General features: G+C 44.6%; 1 protein-coding gene across 1 annotated transcript in view; it reads left to right on the top strand.

Moving 5' to 3' along the window:
* The first annotated feature begins 304 nt into the window (after positions 1 to 304).
* Positions 305 to 23,822, top strand: part of LOC101596026 (ATP synthase F(0) complex subunit C2, mitochondrial-like) — a 63,456-nt gene continuing 39,938 nt past the window's right edge. The window contains exon 1 of the mRNA XM_045146110.1: positions 305 to 452. Coding sequence (XP_045002045.1) covers positions 305 to 452 — 148 coding nt within the window. The remainder of the gene's footprint in view (positions 453 to 23,822) is intronic.

Here is a 23,822-nt window from a genome sequence, read left to right as displayed (position 1 = left end):
ACGCCTCATTGTTGCGTGGAGACAGACCTGAAAGGGACTTGAGAGGCGGGGGAGGGACCCGCCTGGGAAGAGCTGGACGTGGGGCGGCGGGAAGGCGAGGAGGTCACTAGGATCCTGGAGAGGCTCACAGGACTTCCTGGTGGGCCCAGGGATGGGATGCACCCGGCTTTGAGATGACTGTGGACCCCAGAACCCACATCGTCACCTCTCTGGCTCCTCTGGGATTTGGTGGGAAACCTGCTTGGAATCACAGGCACCATCTCCCGCCACCCACCCACCCCTCCGGGGCACATTTTTCGTAGATATGAGGGTTAGGAAAGGAATATGGGATATGCGCCTGGAGGACAGAAATGCTAGGTGGGAGGAAGTGGACTATGGGCAGCAGCGAGGTGTGTTCTGCGGAGTGAAATCCCCCCGAGGCACCAGTCCACTGGGAGCAACAGAGTTATTTGGTAATTTAACAAAAAATATAGAGAGAATATTCGTCTGCCTTGTGAGCTGAGCCCACTGTCAACTACACCAAGACACCGTGTCTGCAAGGTGACCTAAATACATGGGAATTCCAGATTGGTCCCCTTAACCCCTACGTAGTGTGTCACCCAGCCTTTCCTCGCACAGATCTAGAGGCCATGGACGCGTATCACCAAGGGGTCTACTGTGTTCCCCTGACCTGCCCTTCACAGCCCCCCCGCAGTGCTTCACAGGCAAATAAGCACTGCCTCCATTCACTTTTCACCTTTAGCAAACCCTCACCAGGACTCATGTGGAGTGGCCACCAGCATCTTCTTTGCACACTTGAGGTTCACACCTGGGTCCTGGAGTCCACAGAGCTTTAGGGTTTTTCCAGGACCAAGGAAGTCTCACAGCCTCTTCCAGGCCATCAGCTCTGGGCTCCCGGCCAAGCCTGAGCCTTTATCTCCGACTTCATGCTACTGAGACGGGGCAAGAAGGCTCCATTTGCTCACAGAAGCTGGGAGAATGTGGAGTCGACTGTGTTCTTCCTCTGCGGGAGAAACTCATGAGCTCAGTGGACATCGGTTGATGAGTACGACTTGACTTAACACTCTGGACTTGGCTAGCAAAGGCATAGCTGACACCAAGCGGAGATAAAAGGCGTGAGGGTGGTGACAGCTGGGTCATAATTAGCATGACAAGATGTTCCCTCAACATCAGTTCCAGCCCCACTCAATGAGATTGAAGAATGCTGGCTCTACCTTGTCCTGGATTAGTCCATGGCTGTGTAGATGGCACGCAACTGCCCACTTACTCCATGGCCAAGAGTAGTTTAAATCGCACAGGCTCAAAAGAAGTGCCCACACACCTGGCTCTGTGCTTTGGGCCAGAGAGATAGCTCAGGCGGTAAGAGACTTGCCACACAAGCAGGAGGGGCTACAGGGAACTGAGACTGAGTTTACTCTTCACACGTAAATGGCTGGGCATGACCATGCATGTCTGTAACCCCAGTCCTACGGGGAGTGGAGACATGAAAATTGCTAGGGCTCATGAAAATGGTAAATTCTGGAATCGGTGAGAGACTTCATCTCAAGGAAACAACATGGATGAGCAATAAAGGGAAGACACCAGACGTTCTCCTCTGGCTCGTGCAGATACCCACACAGGGTGTGCACATCTACACACACAAGAGCACACACCAAACATACTACATGCATATGCACACACAGAGAGAGACTCAGAAGTGACTTACAGTAAGGGGGGGGCATTTGTCCCACCAGAACAGGGGAGCAGCCCATCATGGCGCAGAGCATGGTGGGAGGAGTGGAAGGTGGCTGGTCACTTTGCATCCTCAGTGACAGGTGAGTGCTCACATCCAGTTCACTTTTTATGTTTTCCCTTTTTATTCAGTCTGTGATCCCAGTCACTGGAATAGTGCCACCCACATTCAGGATGGGTCCTCCCTCCTCAGTTAAACCTCTCTAGAAACATCCCTCCCAATCACATTCAGAAGTGTGTCTTCTAGGTTAGTACAAGTCTGGTCAAGTTGACAATGACAATGAAGATTAGCCATCACAATAGCATATTCAAGCTTCTTTCTTTTAGTATTTTTGTTATGTCCTTAATTTATTCAAATGTAGAGTTATTAATTTTTCTCATAGTTTGAAACTTTGTGTTCCTTCATATGTATTTTTCCTTTTTAAAGGTATCTGGAGGGTGGGCCTGGAGAGATAGCTTAGTGCTTAAGGCACTTGCCTGCAAAGCCAAAGGACCCAGGTTCAATTTCCCAGGAACCACGTAAACCAGATGCACAAGGTGGAACATACGTCTGGAGTTTGCAGTGGGTAAAGACTCTGGTGTGCCCATTCATTCTCTCTCTCTCTATCCCTCGTTCTCTGTCTCTCCCTTTCCCTCTCCCTCTCAAATAAATAAAATTAAATAGATAAACAAAATTTAAGCCAGGCATGGTGGTACACGCCCTTAATCCCAGCACTCGGGAGGCAGAGGTAGAAAGATCATCATAAATTCAAGGCCACCCTGAGACTAAATAGTGAATTCCATGTCAGCCTGAACTAGAGCTAAACTCTACCTTGAAAAACAAAAACAAACAAAAAAAGTAATTGGGGATTTTTCTCAGCTTTTTTAAAGTGGTAGACTCACTGTAAGCTTGGCAATTGAATTGATCTTTAAAAACAGTTTTTTAAAATTCACTCTTCATTACCATAGATTTTTCTCTTGCTAAATTCTTTCCTTAATGTTTTACATCCTTTCTGTTTTGCTTAGAAAACTAGGCAGGGCTCACAAGTATTGACAACAGAAACTGATGCTAGCTGACAGGCTGGAAGAGAATGAATGACTGGAGAAGGATGTCATGCAATCCAGAACCTCACAGAATCCACAGGAGGAGTAGGGAAGTAGGCGAGGGAAATGAACGCGTGCAAGGAACTGAGGGCTGAGCCCACTGCTTGCTCCAGGTTTGGTGAACAGAGTGAATGAAGGCCCGGTGTCTTCAACCAGCATTGTTGACCCTCACTCCGGCTTCAGAGTTCCAGGAGACAGCATCTAACTGGCCAGCCTGGGGATGTGACCAGGCTCTAAGTCTCTCATCACGGCGGGGTTCCGCAGCACAGGAAAGACACTCCCGAAGCTATGCAGACGGAAACAAAACCAGGTCTCTGGAACAGCAATCAATGCCCACTCAATTTGGAGTCTGTAATCTCTTAATTGGTTGGCTACATGTTTATTCTATGCTTTCTTGTTTTGTAGCTAACAGGTGTAAATAAATGGCTTTTATTCCTGGCTATGACTTTGGTCTCATGCCTTCTCTTCTCAAGCAATATAGATGCTCTGATGTTTTCTAAATATATCTATGGTTATTTGTTTTTGTTTTTTCTTTGGTTGAAATGTTATTCTGGAAAAAAATTTGAGTCTTTCCCAGTTTGTTTGATACATATTTTTTAATTCGTTTAATTGTATGTTAGACTTGTGCTATTATGGTCAAATAACACATCTTGAAGATTTTTATATCACCCATTAGGTTAAATTTTATGTATTGCAGAGGGTTGAGCTAATACCTACCACACCACTTTTCAATTGGTCTGTAACAGGATAGATGCTCTACCATAGTTCCTAGCTCAGAGGATGATTTAGAGTTCATGCTAGCTTCAACCAACTTGGTCATTTGAAGGCTTTTCCTTGATGGCATCATCATCCCCCAACGCCTCCCAAAATCCCATGGCTCTTCAGTTTAGGAACGAGGTATAGAGATGTCTTTGACTGTTTAACAGAGTGGTTTACATGGGGTGAAATAACTCATGGATGGGGACTGGGAGGAGGCACAGACAAGCATCTTTCTGAAACAAAGCATTTGGGGTACTTGATGGTCGGTCTTCTTGGTCAATTACAAGAGACCCTGGGGTTGTCTCTGGTGCTCGGGAGCCATGGCCCACATCTGTCGAGGGTTTCAGTGGTTCTTGGGCTTCTTCCTTGTGGTTCTGGCCCTGATTGTCCCTTTCTCTTTCTGGCCCATGGCATGCTGTGCTAGGACCCCCACATTTCTTTGTGCTGTGCTTAGGCCAGCTTTGGAGTCTGATGGGTAATGGCAACCTTGGAGTCTGGTTCTGCCATATGTCACTTACATCTGTCTGGGGGTGGGGCAGGGGCGCAAAGAGTCCTGGGTAGGAGGTGGGGCATGGAGGAAGCATGCTGTTGAACACTACAAAATATTATCTCATTATCTCATAGACCCAGTCTTCTGACATTGTTCAAGCATTCTTTACCCCAATATTTATCCACTAACTTGCCAAGGACTAGAAGGTAGTCTATCCTGCATTCTTTTGCTTAATTTGTGATTGTGTTTGTGGTGCCCACGCTTGGGGGTTTTGCTTTGAATACTTTGGCACTAAGGCATTCAGCCTCGAGGTGTTGAGGGTTGCCATAGCTTCATTGGTTATCCTGCACATCTGAAGAAAAGAACCTGTTTGGTCCTACGTAGAGCTCTTTTACCTTTACTGCATCGACATTTGTATCCCAACGTTTTGTTTTCATCTGTTTGATATGTCTTAATTGATCCTCTATTTTTAGTCTAGAATAATTGTATAAAATAATACATTCCTCAGTGATGTTCTCCTATACGCATAGAATGTACACTGATCATATCATACCACTTCCTCTTTCCTAATAGCCCCCGTCAGCCTTAATGACTTTTTAAATTTTATTTTAGAGAGAGAGGGGATGGGTGCACCAGGGCCTTCAACCACTGCAGATGAACTCCAGATGCGAGCGCCCCCTTGTGCGCACGTGCAGCGTTGTGCGTTTGCATCACTGTGCATCTGGCTTATGTGGGACATGGAGATTCAAACATGTATTCTTAGGTTTCGCAGGCAAGCACCTTAACCACTAAGCCATCTCTCCAGCCCTAACAACTTATGTTAATCCAGATTCCAAATATGTGGGAGGCATGGGAAACTTCTTCTGAGTCTGGCTTCTTTTGCCTGATATGATGATCGAGGGTTACATCCATTTGTGTTTTTCTGAACATGAAAGGTGTTTGGTGTGTGCATAGTATTGGAGTGTGGTATGTGTATGTGCAGTGTGTGCACCTGTGTGTGCAAATGTGTGTGAAGCTGCTGAGGTTTCCATTTTCCATCAGACTGTAAGCACCAGTGATATTTCAGTATCTGCCCCCCCCCCCAGCCACAGGACTGAGGTTACAGGTGTGCATGACCATGTTGAGCTTTTCATGTGGGGGCTGGGGATCAAACTAGGTCCTCAAGCTCGCCCAGCAAGCACTGGTACCCACTTAGCCATTTTCTCAGCCATGGAAAGTGACATAATTTTGTTCTTATTTGTGGCTGAATAATATTTCATTGTGTATCCTTTTTTAAAATCCCTTCATCATCCATTGCTGGGCATCTGGGCTGATTCTATGACCTGGCTGATGTGGGTAGTGCTATAATAAAGTGTGTGCAGGTATTGCCTTTGTATGCTGACATTGATTGCTTTGGGTATTGTTGCAGTCAGGTTCGCATTGCTGGCAGAAATCACCTGACAAGAGCAGCTTGTTGGATAAAATGGTTTATTTTGGCTTACAGAAGGGTACAATGATAGCATGAGCAGAGGGTGGACATCAACCTCCTGGCCAACAACAGATGGACCACAGCAATAGGAGAGTGTGCCAAACACTAGCAAGGGGACACTGGCTATAATACCCATAAGCCTGCCCCCCCAACAATGCACTGCCTCCAGGAGGTGTTAATTCCCAAATATCCACCAGCTGGGAACCTAGCATTCAGAACACCTAAGTTTCTGGGGGCCACCTGAATCAAACCACCACATCCCGCCCCTGGCCCCCATAAACTGATAACCACACATGATATAAAATGCAATGCATTCAGTCCAACTTTAAAAGTCTTCATACTTTTATCAATCCCAGTGATATTCAAACATCCCTATAATCCAAGGTATTTTATCTGAGTCATAATACCAAAAACTACCCCCCAAAACACACAATGGCACAGAATAAGCATTCACACTGCAAAAAAAAAAAATGGCATTGAGCATAGCAAAGAAATATTTAAACAATACAAGATTTAAACAGGGCAAACATCAAACTCTGTAGCTCCAAGTCTAACAACTCTAGTCAGTGAAAACTCCCCAAGTCTGGTGATACTAACCAGCAAGAAGTCTCTGGAGTTCCAATTTTGCCCCCCAGCTAGGCTACTCACAGTCCTGGAAAGCTTCATATAGGGCCAGCAGCTCTGCTTGGCAGCCATCTCATGGTCCCAGCATCTCCACTGGGTATCTACTCTAACCTATGATTCATCCTCATGGCTTCATGGGGTCTCCTTGCAGGCATCCAGCAAACCTGCTTCACACTGCCCATGGCCATTTCCAAAACACAAGACCATGTTTCAAATTCAATGACCCTTTCTTTCTTGAATTTCTTATACTCCACAATACCAGGTAGGGTGCCAATTTGTTAAGCCAGGCAGGAATGAAGCAGGCTTTGAAGAACAGGACACTTCTTGAGCAGTCAGTCCCCTTCAAAAGAGTGCATTCTTCCTGTTGCCCCAGTGCAGGTCAGCCGGCCCAATCTCAAAGGTTGTAATCTCTCATTATAATTACAGCTGAATGGGCAGAAGTTTCAGCCCAGAGATTTCATTTCTGGGTCATATCCCTCTGTTGGTACCAGTCTAGTTCCATGCAAAGCAACCCTGCACAAGTTCTCAGAACATTGCCATAACAGCAAGCCTCTCACAAAAACTGCTTCTAGCCCAGTCCAGACAAAACTCTTTCTCACCTCCATACGCCAAACCTCATAGTCCATAATTCTTACTACATTCAGGTCTTTCAACTCTGACAATTATAGTCCATCAAACTGTACTTAAAGCACTGCAAGGCATTTCTGAAGCCAACGTTTCAAATCCTTCCACATTCCTCTTGAAAATCAGATCCATGGGCTGGAGAGATGGCTAAGTGGTTAAACGCTTGCCTGTGAAGTCTAAGGACCCCAGTTCGAGGCTCGATTTCCCAGAACCCAAGTTAGCCAGATGCACAAGGGGGTGCACATGTCTGGAGTTCATTTCCAGTGGCTGGAGGCCCTGGCGTGTCCTTTCTCTCCCCCACCCCCCACCTCTTTCTCTGTCTTTCACTCTCAAATAAATAAAAATAAACAAAAAAACTTAAAAAACAAAGAAAGAAAATCAGCTCCACAAGGCCAAAGCCACACAATCAGGTGTCTAGCAGCAATCCCACTCCTCAGTACCAACCTTGCTGTAGCAGTCAGGCTTGCATTGCTGGCATAAATTACCTAACCAAGAGCAGCTTGTGGGAAAAAATGGTTTATTTTGGCTTACAGACTTGAGGGAAAGCTCCTTGACAGGGGGAAATGATGGCATGAACAGAGAGTGGACATCCACCTCCTGGCCAACAACAGATGGACCACAGCAACAGGAGAGTGTACCAAACACTGGCAAAGAGACACTGGCTATATCACCCATAAGCCTAACCTCAACAATACACTGCCTCCAGGAGGCATTAATTTCCAAATCTCCATCAGCTGGGAACCTACCATTTAGAGCATCTAACTTTATGGGGGACACCTGAATCAAACCACCACAGGTATATACACAGGAGTAGAGCTGGTTCTTATGATAACTGGTATGGTTTGAATCTAAAATGTCACCTCTGTGCTCATGTGGTGAACACTTGCTTCCCGGCTGGTGCTACTATTCTGAGAGGCTATGGAATGTGCAGAAGGTAGAGCTCAGCTGCAGGGAGGAAGTCACGAGAGGCAGATCTTTGAAGGTTATAAACCAGGGCCTGTTCTGGCCTTGTTGCCTGCATCCTGACTCACCAAGATGGGAACACCCTCTGCTACGTGCTCCAGCCACCATGGACTGAATTGCTCATCATGCCTTCCCCCGTCATGACCAATTGGCAACCTCTGAAGCGAGGGCCAAAATAAATCCTCCCTTCAATTGCCTTTTTGGCAGTCACAGTTACACATAAGTAACTAAAACAACAAAATGGTACCAGAAAAGTGGGCTCACTTCGGTCCTGGAACTGATTTGAGGAAGGGCTTTGGAAGACTGTGGAGGTGCAGGCTAAAGAAGCTATAGAAAAGTTCAAGCAGAGCTTGATGGAGGGCTCTGGTGGAAGTCTGGAGCCCCAGGGGACTGGTAGAAACATAGTTGGCAAATAGTATTCTCATACTTCTTCAGATGGGAGTTGGACTGTGAGGCATCCATGTGACATTCCAGCGACAGCTTTGTCTGAATGCATTTTCCCCATCCCCTGACATTTTAAGTGGAGCTGAATTCAAAGGTAATAGACTTATTTGGTGGAGGAAATTTCACAATATTCATTGCATTCAGGCTATGACACGGCTATTGTTGGGTGGTTTTAGTCAGGTTCACAGTGAGAATTGGAAGTCAACAGTGATGCAGAGAGGTATGCACTTGGCCAGAAACAAGCAAACAAACAAAAGCTGGTTTAAAGTTGTAGGCAAAGAGGTCATAACTGTGAAAGAAATTAGCACCATTAAAAAGAAGTACTTTGGGGCTGGAGAGATAGTTTAGCAGTTAAGGTGCTTGCCTGAGAAGCCTGAGGAACCATTTTTGACTCTCCAGGTCCCACATATGCCAGATGCCATGGTCGCACGTGTGCAGTAGGTGGCACACATGTCTGGAGTTCAACTGGGGTAGCTGAGTTCCTGACACACCAATTCTCTCTGTCTCTTACTCTCTCTCACGCGCATGCTCTCTAAAAACACTGAAATAAAATAATTTAAAAGAGGTACTTTGGGACTGGAGAAATGACTTAGTGGTTAAGACGCTTGCTCACGATGGACTCTCCAGGTCCCATATAAGCCAGGCTCACAAAGGTGAGACATGTGCAAGGTCACCATGTGCCCACTAGGTGGCACAAGCATCTGGAGTTTGATTACAGTAGTTAAGGCCCTGGCCAGTTTTCTCTCTCTGGCCAGTTGTCTGTCTCCATCTCTCTGTCCCTAAAAAAAAATTTAAAAAAAAATTAAAAAATAAAAAAGAAGTACTCTTCACTAGCACACGAGGAAGGATGCCCAGGGTGTACATCTGCAGGTCAAAAAAAAAAGGAAACAAAGAAAAGAAAAAAGAAAAGTTCAAAGGACTTTGGAAGCCAAAAATGTAATCCATAGATTTAACTGAATGTCCCCCATTAGATTTTTTTTCTTTTGTTTTGAGGTAGGGTTTTGCTCTAGCCCAGGCTGACCTGGAATTCACTACGTAGTCTCAGGGTGGCCTCGAACTCATGGCGATCCTCCTACCTTTGACTCCCGAGTGCTGGGATTAAAGCTGTGCGCCACCACGCCCGGCTTAGGGTGTTGTTGTTTTGAATGCTTGGTCCCCAGCAAGTGTTGCTATGGTGAGAAGTTGTGGAACCTGCAGGAGGTTGGGCTTAGCTGGCAGTAGTAAGTCCCTAAAGATGGGGGGGGGAGGGGTTGTGTGTGTGTCGAGTATTGTGGTGTGTGCACACAAGGAATCACACCCATGTGGAGTCCAGAGGAGAACTTCTGGTTTCTCTTTTTTTTTTTTTTTTGAGAGAGAGAGAGACAGACACAGAGAGAAAGACAGATAAAGGGAGAGAGAGAGAGAATGGGCGCGCCAGGGCTTCCAGCCTCTGCAAACGAACTCCAGACGCGTGCGCCCCCTTGTGCATCTGGCTAACGTGGGACCTGGGGAATCGAGCCTCGAACCGGGGTCCTTAGGCTTCACAGGCAAGCGCTTAACCGCTAAGCCATCTCTCCAGCCCCAGAGGGGAACTTCTGGTGCCTGCTCTATCACTCGTCTTCCTGTTTCCTTGAAATGGAGTCTCTCAACCTGGAGCTGCTGTTTTTGGTCAGCAAGCACTAAATGACTCTCCAGTCTCCACCCACACCCCAGGACTGGGGCTAGAGATGTGCATGGCCACTGTAAATGAACTCCACTTTGTGCATCTGGCTTTACGTGGGTACTGGGGAATGGAAGCCCCCATTTGAACTTCCTTTTTTTTTTCAAAATTTTATTAACAACTTCCATGATTATAAAAAATATCCCATGGTAATAACCTCCCTCCCCCCACTTTCCCCTTTGAAACTCCATTCTCCATCATATCCCCTCCGCATCTCAATCTAGTTGTTATTTTTTGTGTGACCATGTCTCAACATAGCTCAGGTTGACCGTGGGTATTCAATCTCCTTGCCTCAGTCTCCTCAGTAGCTGAGATGATAGATCTTCACCATCAGACTTGAAAGTTTTGTGCAGCCCCAGGCTAGCCTGAAGCTCACTATGTAACTGACCTTGAATTCTTCCTGATTCTCTTACCTCTACCTCCCAAGTGCTGCAAATTCAGATGTGTGCCACCGTTCCTGGCTTTATTATTTTTTTAATTTTTATTAGCATTTTCCATAATTATAAAAAACTTTCCCCTTTGAAATTCCATTCTCCATCATATTACCTCCCCATCTCAATCATTGTACTTACATATATAAAATATCAACCTATTAAGTAATTTCAGAGTTTGGGAGATTGCTCAGTGGTTAAAAGCATTTGTTTACAAGGCCTGATGACAGGTTCAACTCCCCAGTACCCACATAAAGAAAAAATATATAAGGCGGCGCATGCATCTGGAGTGCATTTGCAGTGGCAGAAAGTCCTGGCACATCCATAATCTACCTCTCTCTCTCTCTCTCTCTCTCTCTCTCTCTCTCTCTCTGTGTCTCTCTCTCTCTCTCTCTCTCTCTCTCTCTCTCTCTCTCTCTCTCTCTCCTTCTTTATCTTTGCCTTTCTCTCTCAAATATTAAACAAATGAAATATATTTGTAAAAGTGTCATATTAGTTCAATTACCTATTTATTTACTGGATTATCATTCTTTCTGTGTTTATTTATTCTTTTAGTTTTTTTACATATCTTGGTATCAGTCCCTGATCAGATGAAATATTTTCTCCATTTCTTTAAGATGCCTTTTCATTCTGTTCATCGTTTTTGTGTCCTTTATTGTGCAGAAGCTTCTTTAGCTTGGTGCAGGGTGGCATATATTTCGCACGCTATTATTGACTGGAGTCCTAAGCAGAAAGGCACAGCCCATGCATAGATCTGATGTATTTCTCCTATGCTTTCCTATGGTAGTTTCAAAGTTTCAGGTGTTAAGCTCTTTGATCCATTTTGGTTGGTTTTCCACAAGGAAATGTTAGACTTTCTGTTACTGAGACAACAGCTGAGAAAAATGACTTAAGGGAGGAAAGATCTAGTTTGGCTCACGGTTTCATTGTTCCGTTTGTAGTTGGCTATCGTGCTTTTGTTCTGAAGCAAGGATGAACACCATGGTGACAGGAGGATTGCAGGACAGAATGGAGAGAGAAAAAAAGGGGGGACCAGGAATAACATTCAGAGCTTTCCCTGATTATCTGCTTCCTCCGGCTACGTCTCCCTTAAAGCTTCCACCACCTCACCATAGTTCCGCCAGGCTGGGGACATCGCAGGTTCAACAGATAAATATGCGGCGATGTTTCATATTCAGACCTCAGTGAAGCGAGAGGTAGGGATCTAGTTTCAGTCTTCTGCATGTGAATCTCCAGTTTTTTAATGTTTATTTTCATTTTCATTTATTTATTTAAGAGAGAGAGAGCGAGAAAAATAGGCAAGTAGAGAGCGAGAGGCCTTCTTACGCTGCAAATGAACTCCAGATGCGCTCGCCCTCTTGTGCATCTGGCTTACGTGGGTCCTGGGGATCGAACCTGGGTTCTTTGGCTTTTACAGGCAAACACCTTAACCGCTAAGCCATCTCTCCAGCCCCCATAACTTCAGTTTTATAAGCACCATTTGTTAGTGAGACTATCTCTTCTCCAACATATCCTTTGGTATCTTGTGGGAAATCAGATTACCATCTATGTGCAGGGATGTTTCAGGCTCCTCTGGTTGGTTTCCTGAGTCTAAGTATCCATTTTGTGTGGCACCAGGCTGCCCTTATTATAGCTGTGTCTCCACAGTATGATCTGAGGCCAAGTATTTTGATATCTCCAGTTTTGCTGCTATTGCTCAGAATTGCTTTGGTTTCTGGTGGCCTTTTTCATTCTTTATGAATTTCAGGTTTATATTTTTTCCTAGTTTTGTAAAGAATGTCATTGAAACTTCAATGCATTGGATTTTTAGGTTGCTTTTGGTGACATGGCTATTTCAACTACTAATTGTGCTGGTCTGTGAACAAGGAGGGTCTTTTCATCTCATAATGTCTATCTACTTCAGCTGCTTGCTTCAGTGTTTTGTAATTTTCATTATAGAGATCTTTTGCCTCCCTTAGTTACATTCATACCCAATAGTTTTGAGACTACAATAATGGAATTGTTTTATTTCATTCTAAGCAAGTTCATTATTGATGAACATAAGAGTTATTGATTTTTGTACACTTCGCTTTTCTGTATGTGTGTGTGTGTAGATGCATTCATGTATGGGTGGATGCATATTTGTATGTGTGTGGGCATGTGTGTGTGTGTATGCAGGTGCACATGCATGTGTGAGAGCATATGTGTGGAAGCCAGAGAACAGCCTCAAGTTTCTTTAGTCTGAGACAGCAAATGAAGCAATTTGAGATGGGGGTTAAAGGTGATTGTTAGTATTTAAGATTGAAAAATAATGATGAGAAGAAAATTTAAAAAGAAATCTTGAGATGAAATTGCTTTAAAGTCAAAACAAAGGTTATCATAAGTGTATATTTTCTGTTTCACAACAAAAAGAAAATTATGGAAGCTATCAACAGTGAAAAAACTGGAAAATGTTTTTTGGAATTATATTTGAAACAATCTCTCAATATTTTCTGTTACAGCCCTTTTTTTTCTGTAAACTTCAAACAACAGCTTCATCACTAAAAGTAGAATTTTTTCCTCGTCTTTGTTCCCCTAATGACCTGAGTATGTTTTATATGATGGTCTCTGCTCACATTGTTTTCATGAAAACCAATTATCATAATTAATAAACTAATTATGTATATATAATGATTTATATCTGACAACTTTCAAATAAAATATACCTAAAATTTTCCAAAATATGCATGATTTAAATAATGCATTAATTTTTCACATTAAGGTTTTTTTCTGTATTTGGCTATGTTAGTTCGTAGGCTAGACCCAAAGGCATAAAATTAGTGCATCATAGGATTTGAATAATTCTAAGTATGAACTGGTGTTCTGTCTATACAGGGTACACTTGTACCTGCTCCAATGACACATGGTCACTTAGTGGGGTGGAGGGGACAAAGAGGGGGACTTTGGAATGGATAAAGAAACATGGATTAGTGTCTTCCATGTGCCTTCAGTTGAATCTTATATCAGTGAAAATGCTAATCAACCTCTAACTGATTCAAGTTCCAGACTGCAATTCTTGGCCACAAGTGAAGAGCCGAATTCAAATACCGATGTCTTAAATTAGCTCTAAAATGTTAGTTTAACCATGACCTCTCAATTTCTAGCTTTGACTCATTTTCCTGCAGAAAGCCTCTCACCCAGATTCCCTTCTCAAGAGATATCGCAGGTCAGTCATGCATGAAAGGGCAGGGCTTTGATCCACCACGTGCCCTAGAAGCAATCTTCCTTCCACGTAATGTCTTCACATGTCTGGCTGCAGCGTAGCTCTGAGAGCTTGGATACTGTTTTGCTTTCCTTGTAACTTCATAGCCCCCACCGCCACCTTTTTTTTTTTTTTCACATCTGGGAAAGATGTGTGCCCATCAGTGAGGTAACAGAACAGGCATGATGAATCCCAGATGTTGAACATGGCAACTTGCCTTGAACTTGCAAAGATCACAACTGGGAACAAATGTATATATTTTCTTCACTTATTGTTCAACATGAAGTTGAAGGAAAATCAATTGATCAGTCATGAAAAGACCAGACAGATCTTTTATTTTAAAATGTAAAGAGAAAAAAAAAAACTAAAGAATTTTAATTTGTTTAAAAGTGAGGACTGAGAAAAGGGAAACATCTCAACTCTCAGCGGTAAAGGCTAGCACTGATAGCGGATGCCCAGTGTAGCTGCCTGCAATACAGGGCCCCATTATTCTGAACTCCATAAACATTCACTTTGAATTCTGGGTCTCGCTGTAATATAATTACCCTTTGTTAAGTGCTTAGGTACTATTTCAAATTTCCTTAGTTTCCTCAGAGGGCTCGTTTTTCATTTCTAATAAACAGATGCACACATTATGTGCCCGGAGTTGAGGCATAAAGATGGTTCTCATAAGCTACTGCTGCCACCCTGTGGTGACATTGAGAAATGGCGGGGTAAATCGGAACCTTAGGCACGCGAGCGGAGGTTAGTTTCAAGTCGCTGTAGTTCAGAGGTTGGAGGGGGTGGTGTTTGCTGGGGGATTTGTTGTTTGTTTCATTTCGTTTTGTTTTGTTTTAAATATGTCATTTATTTATTTATTTATTTAAGAGAGAGAATGAGGCACGGAGACAAAGAGGGAGTGCCAGGGCCTCCAGCCACTGCAAACGAACTCCGGATGCATGCGCCCCCTTGTGCATCTGGCTTACGTGGGTCCGAGAGAATCCAGAGCCTTTGGCTTTGCAGGCAAATGCCTTAACCGCTAAGCCATCTCTCCAGCCCCTGTTTTGTTTTTGAGATATAGTCTCAGTAGCCCAGGCTGGCTTCGAACTTGCCACATAGGGGAGGATGGCCTTGGACTCCTCATCTTCCCGTCCCCAACCTCCAGGCGTTGGAATTACAGGTGTGAGCTTAGTTCAAAGTTTTTAAGAGCACAGAACTTTTATCCTTGACAGTAGTTCACTTGGACGGAAGTGAGTGCAAAAATGTTGCTGGAGGGGCTGAGGAGATGGCTCAGTGCGCAAAGTGCTTGCCGTGCCTTCACGAGGACTTCGGTGTCAGTCCCAGCACCCACGGGCGTGCCTGACACAGAGGCACGCATCTTTTTAAAAATATTTTATTTTTACAGGGAATCACTGGGACTTGCTGGCTAGCTAGTCTAGTGGAATCTGGTGATCTCTAGACTCAGGGCGAAACACCCATCTCCAAAATAAGGTGGAAAGAGACGAGCATGGTGGTGCACAGCACTCGAGAGGCAGAGGCAGGAGGATCGCCGTGAGTTCGAGGCCACCCTGAGACTACATAGTGAATTCCAGGTCAGCCCGGGCTACAGTGAGACCCTACCTCGAGAAAGCACAAAATACAAAATGAATATAGTAGAGAGTAATTAAGGAAGATGCTAACGTCAACTCTGGCCTCCACTCACATGTGCTCATATACCTCCACATACATATGCACCCACACACATACAAGCACACATATTCACCCATACATACCATATACACATGCACACAAGCAAAAGAAAAGAATGTTGCTATCGGCTTGCAGTTCTTATTGTAACCATCTCAAGACCGTGCCTCGGTCATCTCTCTCCCACTGCCAGAATGGATAAAAGCTCCGAGCTCTCCAGTCTCATTCGCAGTGATTCTGAAAATGTTCTCTGTCCAATCTTGGTAGCTACTGAGTCTACCGTGACTATCAACGACGTAAAAGCAGTCAACGGTGGCTCTTGGTTTTTAACTTTGCTGAATTTCAATCACTGAAACTATAAACAGCCACATGTGGCTAGTGGCTGCTGTTAGAGCTTCCAAGGTTAAGACACGGACCTCCTTGTCTGCTACCCCATGCCCCGCGCTGGATAGCACTGAAGTCCCAGGGCTTCTTGGTAAACGTAGATCTTCATTTAAAATATTTTTTGTTCATTTTAAAAAAATTTTCTATGTATTTATTTGAGAGCGACAGACACAGAGAGAAAGACAGATAGAGGGAGAGAGAGAGAATGGGCGCGCCAGGACTTCCAGCCTCTGCAAACAAACTCCAGACGCGTGCGCCCCCTTGTGCATCTGGCTAATGTGGGACCTGGGGAACCGAGCCTCGAACCGGGGTCCTTAGGCTTCACAGGCAAGCGCTTAACCGCTAAGCCATCTCTCCAGCCCTAGATCCTCATTTAATGAATAAATAAGTGACAAGTAGATGAGGACCTGAAGTAGCAGATTTGACTTAATCAGAAGTTGGGGTGATGATTAAGGAGGGGTGGTGGTACCAAACAGATGCAGTAGCAAGGCCAAGGAAGTGTGAGGCACCACTGTCGTGTTGGAGATTTCAGGTGAGTGGAGCGGTGTCCCCGTGAGTACTAACTTCCCTGGATGGCGCTGCAGCCAGAGGTTATGGTCTCAGGACTAGCCATCCTGCCCTCACGGACAGCTATCGGGGGGGTTCAGGAAATTGGGGTTTTCCCATGGGTCTCCCTGGCCAGGTGTTCGTAGCAGCTGTGGTGGAGAACAGCAAACTCACTGGACTGTGTCCCTGGTCGGGTGGGAGCCCTGGCTCTTCCAGTAGACTGCGGGGTGGATAACATAGACTCCAGAGCTGTGGCAGAACAGAGGGAAGTTTCTTTATATGCACAAAATATATTTAGTCTGTTACTACGCATGGTCTGTGTGCCCTTTTGGGTCAGGTAGGTTCTGGACCCAGAACCCATCAGTTCACGCTTGCTCTCTATCTTCCTCTGGTCTCCATTCTAAAAACTAACCAAGCTGATGCTGCAGGAGTGCCTTTGGTACTCGTTTCCCTGGGCAAAAAGGTCGGGTTCTTCTTATAAAGATGCTAAATGAACATAGCAAAAAGCAGTGCTCAGGGACCTGAGTCCATTGTTATAGGATTGTGTTTCTAAACCCATCCACAGACACTCAAAACAGGTAACATGGAGATTCAGCTTTAAGATGGAAGCATGTGCCCGGTCACTGAAAAGTATAAATTCTCCCCTCATTCTTTTATGAGCCATAGAAAAATACATCCCCAGGTTGACATCAAATTCCTCTTTTCAGGGTCCTTGTGAGAAAAGCGTGTGGTTCTTTTAGCTAAAAGAGTTGGAAACAAGGCGGGTAGCACATAACAAACACTTCAAGAACTTCTCACTGGTGCTGTGTGTGACTCTAATCCCACAAGAGAAAAAAAAAGGATGTATAATGTCATTCCGGGATTTTTAAAAGTTTGTTCATTGTTATGATTTGGCCCATAGAGGGCAGTGAGGAACCTCAAAGTGAGACTGGGGAACTTAAAAATTACCCCCTTCTGAATGTAAGTCCCCTGTGCCCTAGGGCAGCCCTGGCTTCATGAGCATTCCTGTACAGCTGACTCCCCTGGGCACTGATTTCGACAGTTTTACCTGGGTCTGCACAAAGGCCTGAGAGTCCGCATTACTAATAAGCTCCCCATGGTGCTGATGCTGTTGTTTGAAGACTGCATTTCAATAGCAAAACTGTAAACAACTCCTCCAGTTTCTCAGAGAGCCCAGTACAGCTCTCTAACACACACACCTGCTAGATGACTAGCAGATACAAGTGGCCAGTAGCTCCTGGATGCTGACCTGGCTAGCTGGAAAACAGATAAGTTCTAGGCATGCCTGTCCCTCGGTCACCTGGCTGCCACTTTCTCTCTTGTCACCCAGCATCACTGCTGGTAAATATCACTTGTCGTTGTTGTGATGCTTTACACTGTCAGTTTGACAGGATCTAGAACCACCTGTGAGGGATTAGGTACAGTAGTTAGCCTCTGGGTGTGAGCGGGAGGGATGATCTTGACTAGGGTAACTGAAGTGGGAAGACCCACCTTACCTGTAGGTGGCGCCATTTCATGGGCTGGGGTTCTGGACTGTATAAAGAGGAGAAAACTAAGCATCAGCATTCATCTCTCTCTCTCTACTTCCTCCCGGGATGCTGAAATGATGACGTGACACCATCCTCTTGCTCCTGCCACACTTTCTCTGCCATGATGGACTCTACTCTCTGGAACTGTAAGCCAAAATAAACTCTCCTGGTCAAGTTGGTTTTTTATTATTTTATTTTATTTTTTTGTCCCAGCAACAAGAAGTTGACTAACACAATCACCTCCACCCAAATGGGAATAGGAGATTAAACATGAATTTAACAGATTTTGCCCAAAGAACAGAACATGCCTCTACTTGTGAAGGATGGAACTGGTAGCCTACAGCTGTGTGCTATGGCCCAGATGCAAGGGAAAAGATGTACAGAATGCATGGGATGTGACAGACCCACTGGGCAGCTCGTGACAAATCTTTCAGATATGCATGGCTAAGTCAGGGTTAAGGAGAACAAGTTCACAAGCATGTGGTCTGAATGTGAAATAGACCCCAAGTGATCAAATACTTGGTCTCCAGCTGGTAGCACTGTTTTGGAAGGATGTGGAACCTTTAAAAGGTAGAGCATCACTGGAGAGAGTGGGCTGCTGGCGTGTTGGCAGGCCTTGAGGAGCTATGACCTGGTCCCACTTTCTATCTAATCTCTGCTTCCTGACTGCTAAAACAGTGTGACCAGCTGCCTCACACTTCTGCCACCATGCCTTTCCTGCCATGATAGACTATCCTTACACTGTGAGCCAACATAAACCATGCCTTCCTTATGTTACTTCTGTACGGTATTTTGTCACAGTAATAAGAAAAATAACCAATCCAGAAAATCATTACCAGGAGTGGTCTTGTTGCTATGAAAACCATGACCATGTGGTTCCTAGGTGTTTGAATGGGAGGAATGTAGAAACTTGGTTCTTTTGGCTAGAAAGGCCCTAAAATACTGTAAGAGCTTAATGGGCCATCCTGGCAAGGGTTTGGAAGGCCAGAATGTTGAGAGAAGTGTGGGCAGTTAAAACCCAGCTCATGAGGTTTCAGAGGGAAATGAGGACTCTAGTGGGAACTGAACTAGAAGCCATTCCTATTATATTCTGGGAAAGAATATGGCTGTCTTCTGCTCATCTCCTGAGAATGTGAGGTTGAATTTAAAAGTAATGGACTAGTTGTTTGATGAAGAAAGTTTCAAGGCAGGAGAGCATTCAGACTCTGGCACATTCATTGCTCACTGTTTTTGTCTGGTCAAAACTGAAAGATGGAAGCAAGTGGAACAGAAAAACATGGAAAATGTGCAGTTTGGTGAGGAAAGTCACATGAACAAATTCATAGTTGCAAACAGTGCAGGCTCTGAGAAAAAGGCTGGAAGTTTTGAACCGTTAACATCATTAAAGAGAAACCTAGTCTTCTGCACTGGGACAATAGGAAATGTGCCTTGAGAGCAAGAGTGTCATGCATAAAAGACTCCTATTTGGGCTGTGGTGATGGTTTAGTGGTTAAGGTGCTGTCCTGCAAAGCCAAAGGACCCAGGTTCAAATCTCCAGGTCCCATGTAAGCCAGACCCTCAGCGACACAAGCACGCAATGCTACACAAGGGGGCGCACGCATCTGGAGTTCATTTGCAGTGGCTGAAGGCCCTGGTGCACCCATTCTCTCTCTTTCTCAAATAAATTTTTAAAAATGTAAAAAAAAAAGACTCCTACTTATGAAAATGCAAATAATTTGAGGGGATTGAGGCTAAACTGGGAACACCACTGATGGGGTTCTCTGCCTAGGAAAGTGCTTTCCACCACTGAGCTGCCAGGGTGCACAGAGAATGCTCCAGCTGTGGTAGAAGGGGATCAGACTTCCATTGAACATAGAACTTGGTAGCATTTCCCACATAGAACCAGTCTTGTAGGCTTGAAAAATGCAGGAGTAAGACAAAGTTTAAGAAGTCCACTGAAACCAAGTAATGCATGGTAGGATAGGAGTCCCCGACAAGAGGCCCCGAGAGGCCATTGCACGAAGCTGGAAATATGAAGCCTAAGTTGCAATGGAGGCCCCAGAATTTTGGAGATGCCAGGACCATGAGACACTCACTAAGGAAAGCTGCAGGTATGGAGTGGAATAGTCCAAGAGAAAGGCCATTGTGCTATATAGGTGGCAGAGCTAAAAGAACCAGGCTAGGGGGCTGGAGAGCTGGATTAGTGGTTAAGCGCTCGCCTGTGAAGCCTAAGGACCCCGGTTTGAGGCTCGGTTCCCCAGGTCCCATGTTAGCCAGATGCACAAGGGGGCGCATGCATCTGGAGTTCGTTTGCAGAGGCTGGAAGCCCTGGCGCGCCCATTCTCTCTCTCTCCCTCTCTCTCCCTCTATCTGTCTTTCTCTCTGTGTCTGTCGCTCTCAAATAAATAAATAATTAAAAAAAAAACAGGCTATACACGTCTATTAGAGTACACATGATACCATCCCAAGCCCCAGAAGCCAAGCATAGAGCTGCAAAATTATATGTGTGCCCTGCTACTGTATTTTGATCTTGCTTTGGTCTGGTCTTTCCAACTATGCCCTCATCCCTTTATTTTTGCAGGGGAATGTTTATTTTATGCCATTGTATGTTACAATATATTGCTTCTTGTTATTATTTTATAGGGGCTTTGGTTAAGACATTGTCTTGAGTCTTAGAAGACACTTTAGACTTTTAAAGTTTTAATATTTATTTATTTGCCAGAGAGAGGGAGAGTGAGAGAAAGAGGCAGATTATAGAGAAAGAATGAGCACGTCAGGGCCTCTCACCACTGCAAACAAACTCCAGATGCATGTGTCACTGTGTATATCTGGTATATGTGGGTTCTTGGGGATTGAACCTGGGTCCTTAGGTTTTGCAGGAAAGCAACTTAACCACTAAGCCATCTCTCCAGCCTGAGACTTTGGAGTTTTGAATAGCATTGGAACTATGAAAGAGTATGAGAACTTTTGAAGTTGGAGTGACTGCATTTTGAATTTTGAGATGATCATGAGCCTATGGGGGCTAGGATCAGAATGTTGTAGCTTGAATGTGGAATGTCCTCCATTCATTCACATGACTAAACATGTCCCAGCTGGTAGCACTGGTTTGGAAGGTTTGCGGAACCTTTAGGAGGTGGAGCATGCCTGGAAGAAGTGAATCACTGGGGGCCTCGGGAGGAGGCTTCAGGTTTTATAGACCAGCTCTATTTCCTGTCCACTGTTGGCTTCCTAACTGTGGATGCAATGTGACAAACTGCCTCACACTTCTGCCACCATCCTCTCTTAAACTGTGAGCCAAAACAAACCCTTCCTTCCTTAAGTTGCTTTTGTCAGGGTTTTTGTTTGTTTGTCTGTTGTCACAGCAATAAGAAAAGTAACCAGTACAAAGTGTCACCCAGTGAAACATGACTGAACCAATTTTTAGGCTCTGGCCGTAGAAGCACAAACATTGAGCTAAAAGGCGATGCACTTGGGAATCCTTTATTCTAAAATACACTAGGGTCCAATCGTTGATTCATACATTAAATACACATCTGTTGATTACCCTCTGTGTGCTGGGGTGAGGCCAGTGGAGATAACTCCAATCATTTGCATTAAAGCATATAGACCAGCTTCTCTGAAGTATCTGTGGTCTGAAAAGTGAGAGTCCAGTGATTCCAGCCATGAATGCCTTCCAGAGCATTGTCTTGCTCAGTGGAATATGGAACCATTCCCTTGATATTACCTAAAGTATATTTGGAGACTAGGGTACTTGGTGCTGCTCTGTGACCCTTCTTTCATTAAAGTTAACTATGGTTTTATTCACCTTTATACATGCTCAGCTGGGGAAAAAAAAAAAAAAACAAAAACCAGCCTTGGTAAGCATGCATTGAGTCAATCAGCACTGCCCCATCCTCCCTTTTCCTGATATCTGACCCTTCCTCGCATCTGCACACCCTCTGTGCACCCATGCTGGGCAACACGGACCATTGCAGCTCAAGTGATAGGGCACAATCGGGGTGTGCTTCCTCTGCCCCTCTGCCATTCTTTGAGCGCACTTTGATCAAGCTTTTGGAAAGTGAAGTTTGCCTGGCTCACCTCTGTACAAACACATACCCCCATTGGAACAGAACCCAATGAACTCCATCACCCCTTCAGCATCTGAGAGGTAAATGAATGACTTAAGATCTAAATAAACCGTGGGTTTTCCTAGCAGGAACAGATTAACTTTAAAGTTCATTTAGTTTTAAGCAAAACCTATGTAAGCTGTTAGCAATCAGGATACAGGTTTCCCTGGGGAAGGACAGGCGAGACTGGAAGGGGCCTCTTGAGCCCTGGGTGTGGCTGACTTACTACCTCTCAGTCTGGGTGCAGGAAACACCAGAGGGGCTGAAAAAACTCTCCTGTGCTGCATTCTTCATGTATGTGCACTTTTCACTATACAAGAAGAAAATCTGTACAGTTCCTAACTTTGAAAGACATAGCAGCGATTTTAATACAGGAATTAAATCAAAATGCTCTCAATGACAAGGAACAAATATCTTGACTTTTCTCCTTTGCTGGTCCTTCACTTCTGTTTAAAAATAAAACAAATCACCAATTACCTAATCCTGGCCACCCCCCACGCAATGCATGTAAGGCTCAAAACATCAAAACCAGCCGTTCTCACCTGTTTTCCATTCTGGATTTGCGCCCCCCCTCCCGACTCCACACTCCACCATGGGATGACCTCACCTGATTTTTATATAGAAAATTAAATCCATCTGGTGTTGGCTCTCTCCAGCCCCCTCATCTTCATTTGAATGTGATCTGGGAACTCTTGTTCCCCCTTTCTCCCCTCTCAGATTCTGAGGAAAAGGAGCCTCATCTCCTCTCTCCTCCTTGTAGCTAACCTCCTCTGTTTGGTCCTCACGTGTGTCCGATTCCCTAAGGGGGTCTACCCTGTCCACTCACAGCGCAAGCTGAACAGGTTAGACCTGGCCCCAACTCATTTCCCGAGATCCTTAATTCCAGGAAAAGGATCTCAGCCTCTTCCTACCCCTCCAAGACATTGGGAAAGTTCTCCACTAGGATCAGAGTTTGTTTTTTATACAATCTTGACCGTTGGTTTTTCTTTTACGTTTAGTTAAGTTCCAGGAATAGGGTCTTTCCATGAGGCTGGTTAACTAAAATGTTCAGGTTTTCGCAAATAATGAAATGGACTGAATTAGTTGAATTTTTTGTTTCTGACTGTCTAGAACCTTCCCATCTTTAAACTGGACTCAAGTCCAAGCCTTGGCTTTCTGTCCTTCAAAAGACCCAAATAAAGTATCTAGCAGAATCACCTGAACTGGAGGTCCAAACCTGCTAGAGGGCCCAGGAATGGCCCAGTTTACCTTAAAACTGAAAGGTCAGTTTCCTCAATGCTGCAGTTTCCTGAACACCACAGCTGTGTAACCTGCTCTCATTCCCATGCTACAGTGGCCTCTGCTCAGGACCGTGCGCAACCCCGCAACATCTATGGGATTACCAAGGGCACTTGACCCCGAGTGAATTGCTTCCTTGCCCACAGCACAGCCTGCAAAAGTGTCCCTGGTATCCTGTCCACTCTCGGGGAGATATTTTAGATAACCTTGGATGTCTTTCTGCTGCCTCTACTTCTGATCATGTCAATTAGCTATGGGTACTTCAATTTTATTTTTATGTTTCTAGTCTAAGCAAAAAATTCCTAGAATTTATGCCCAAATGTATCAGACTTATATCTTTAAAGTACTTTCCCCATTTAACTGTTTAAAATTCGATTTTCATAGAACTTGGTACACCACAGGGAATTATTCAGCAAATGTCAGCACTCAGAGGGTCGAAGCCAAATTAGTGAGGCTTGTCCAGATGAAATGATTATTTATGATGGAAAAAAAGACAAAAGCTAAAATAGAAGCTCATTTGGAAAAAAAAATATGGGGGTGGCCTAAAATACAGATAATATATCCAACATTATTTGTTCAGTTTTAAAACCTTTACTTTGTGATTCCCCTCTCCCCTCCATTGTCTTCCTAGAGCCCATGTCATCCAAAGTGAAGATGATTTTAAAAAGGCTGCTCATAATCTAAGGTTAGTCTTAGAAGACAGGCTCTCTTCAGAGTAATGGAATACAGGAGATATGCCAACAGCACAAGCTGGCTGGTATGTTTCAGATAATCCACCTGGAGGCCAGATGACCATAAT

The sequence above is a fragment of the Jaculus jaculus genome, chromosome 3 (assembly GCF_020740685.1).
Source record: "Jaculus jaculus isolate mJacJac1 chromosome 3, mJacJac1.mat.Y.cur, whole genome shotgun sequence".
Classification (NCBI taxonomy): domain Eukaryota; kingdom Metazoa; phylum Chordata; class Mammalia; order Rodentia; family Dipodidae; genus Jaculus; species Jaculus jaculus.
The sequence above is the reverse complement of the archived record's forward strand: the minus strand, read 5'-3'. Positions and strand labels throughout refer to the sequence as shown.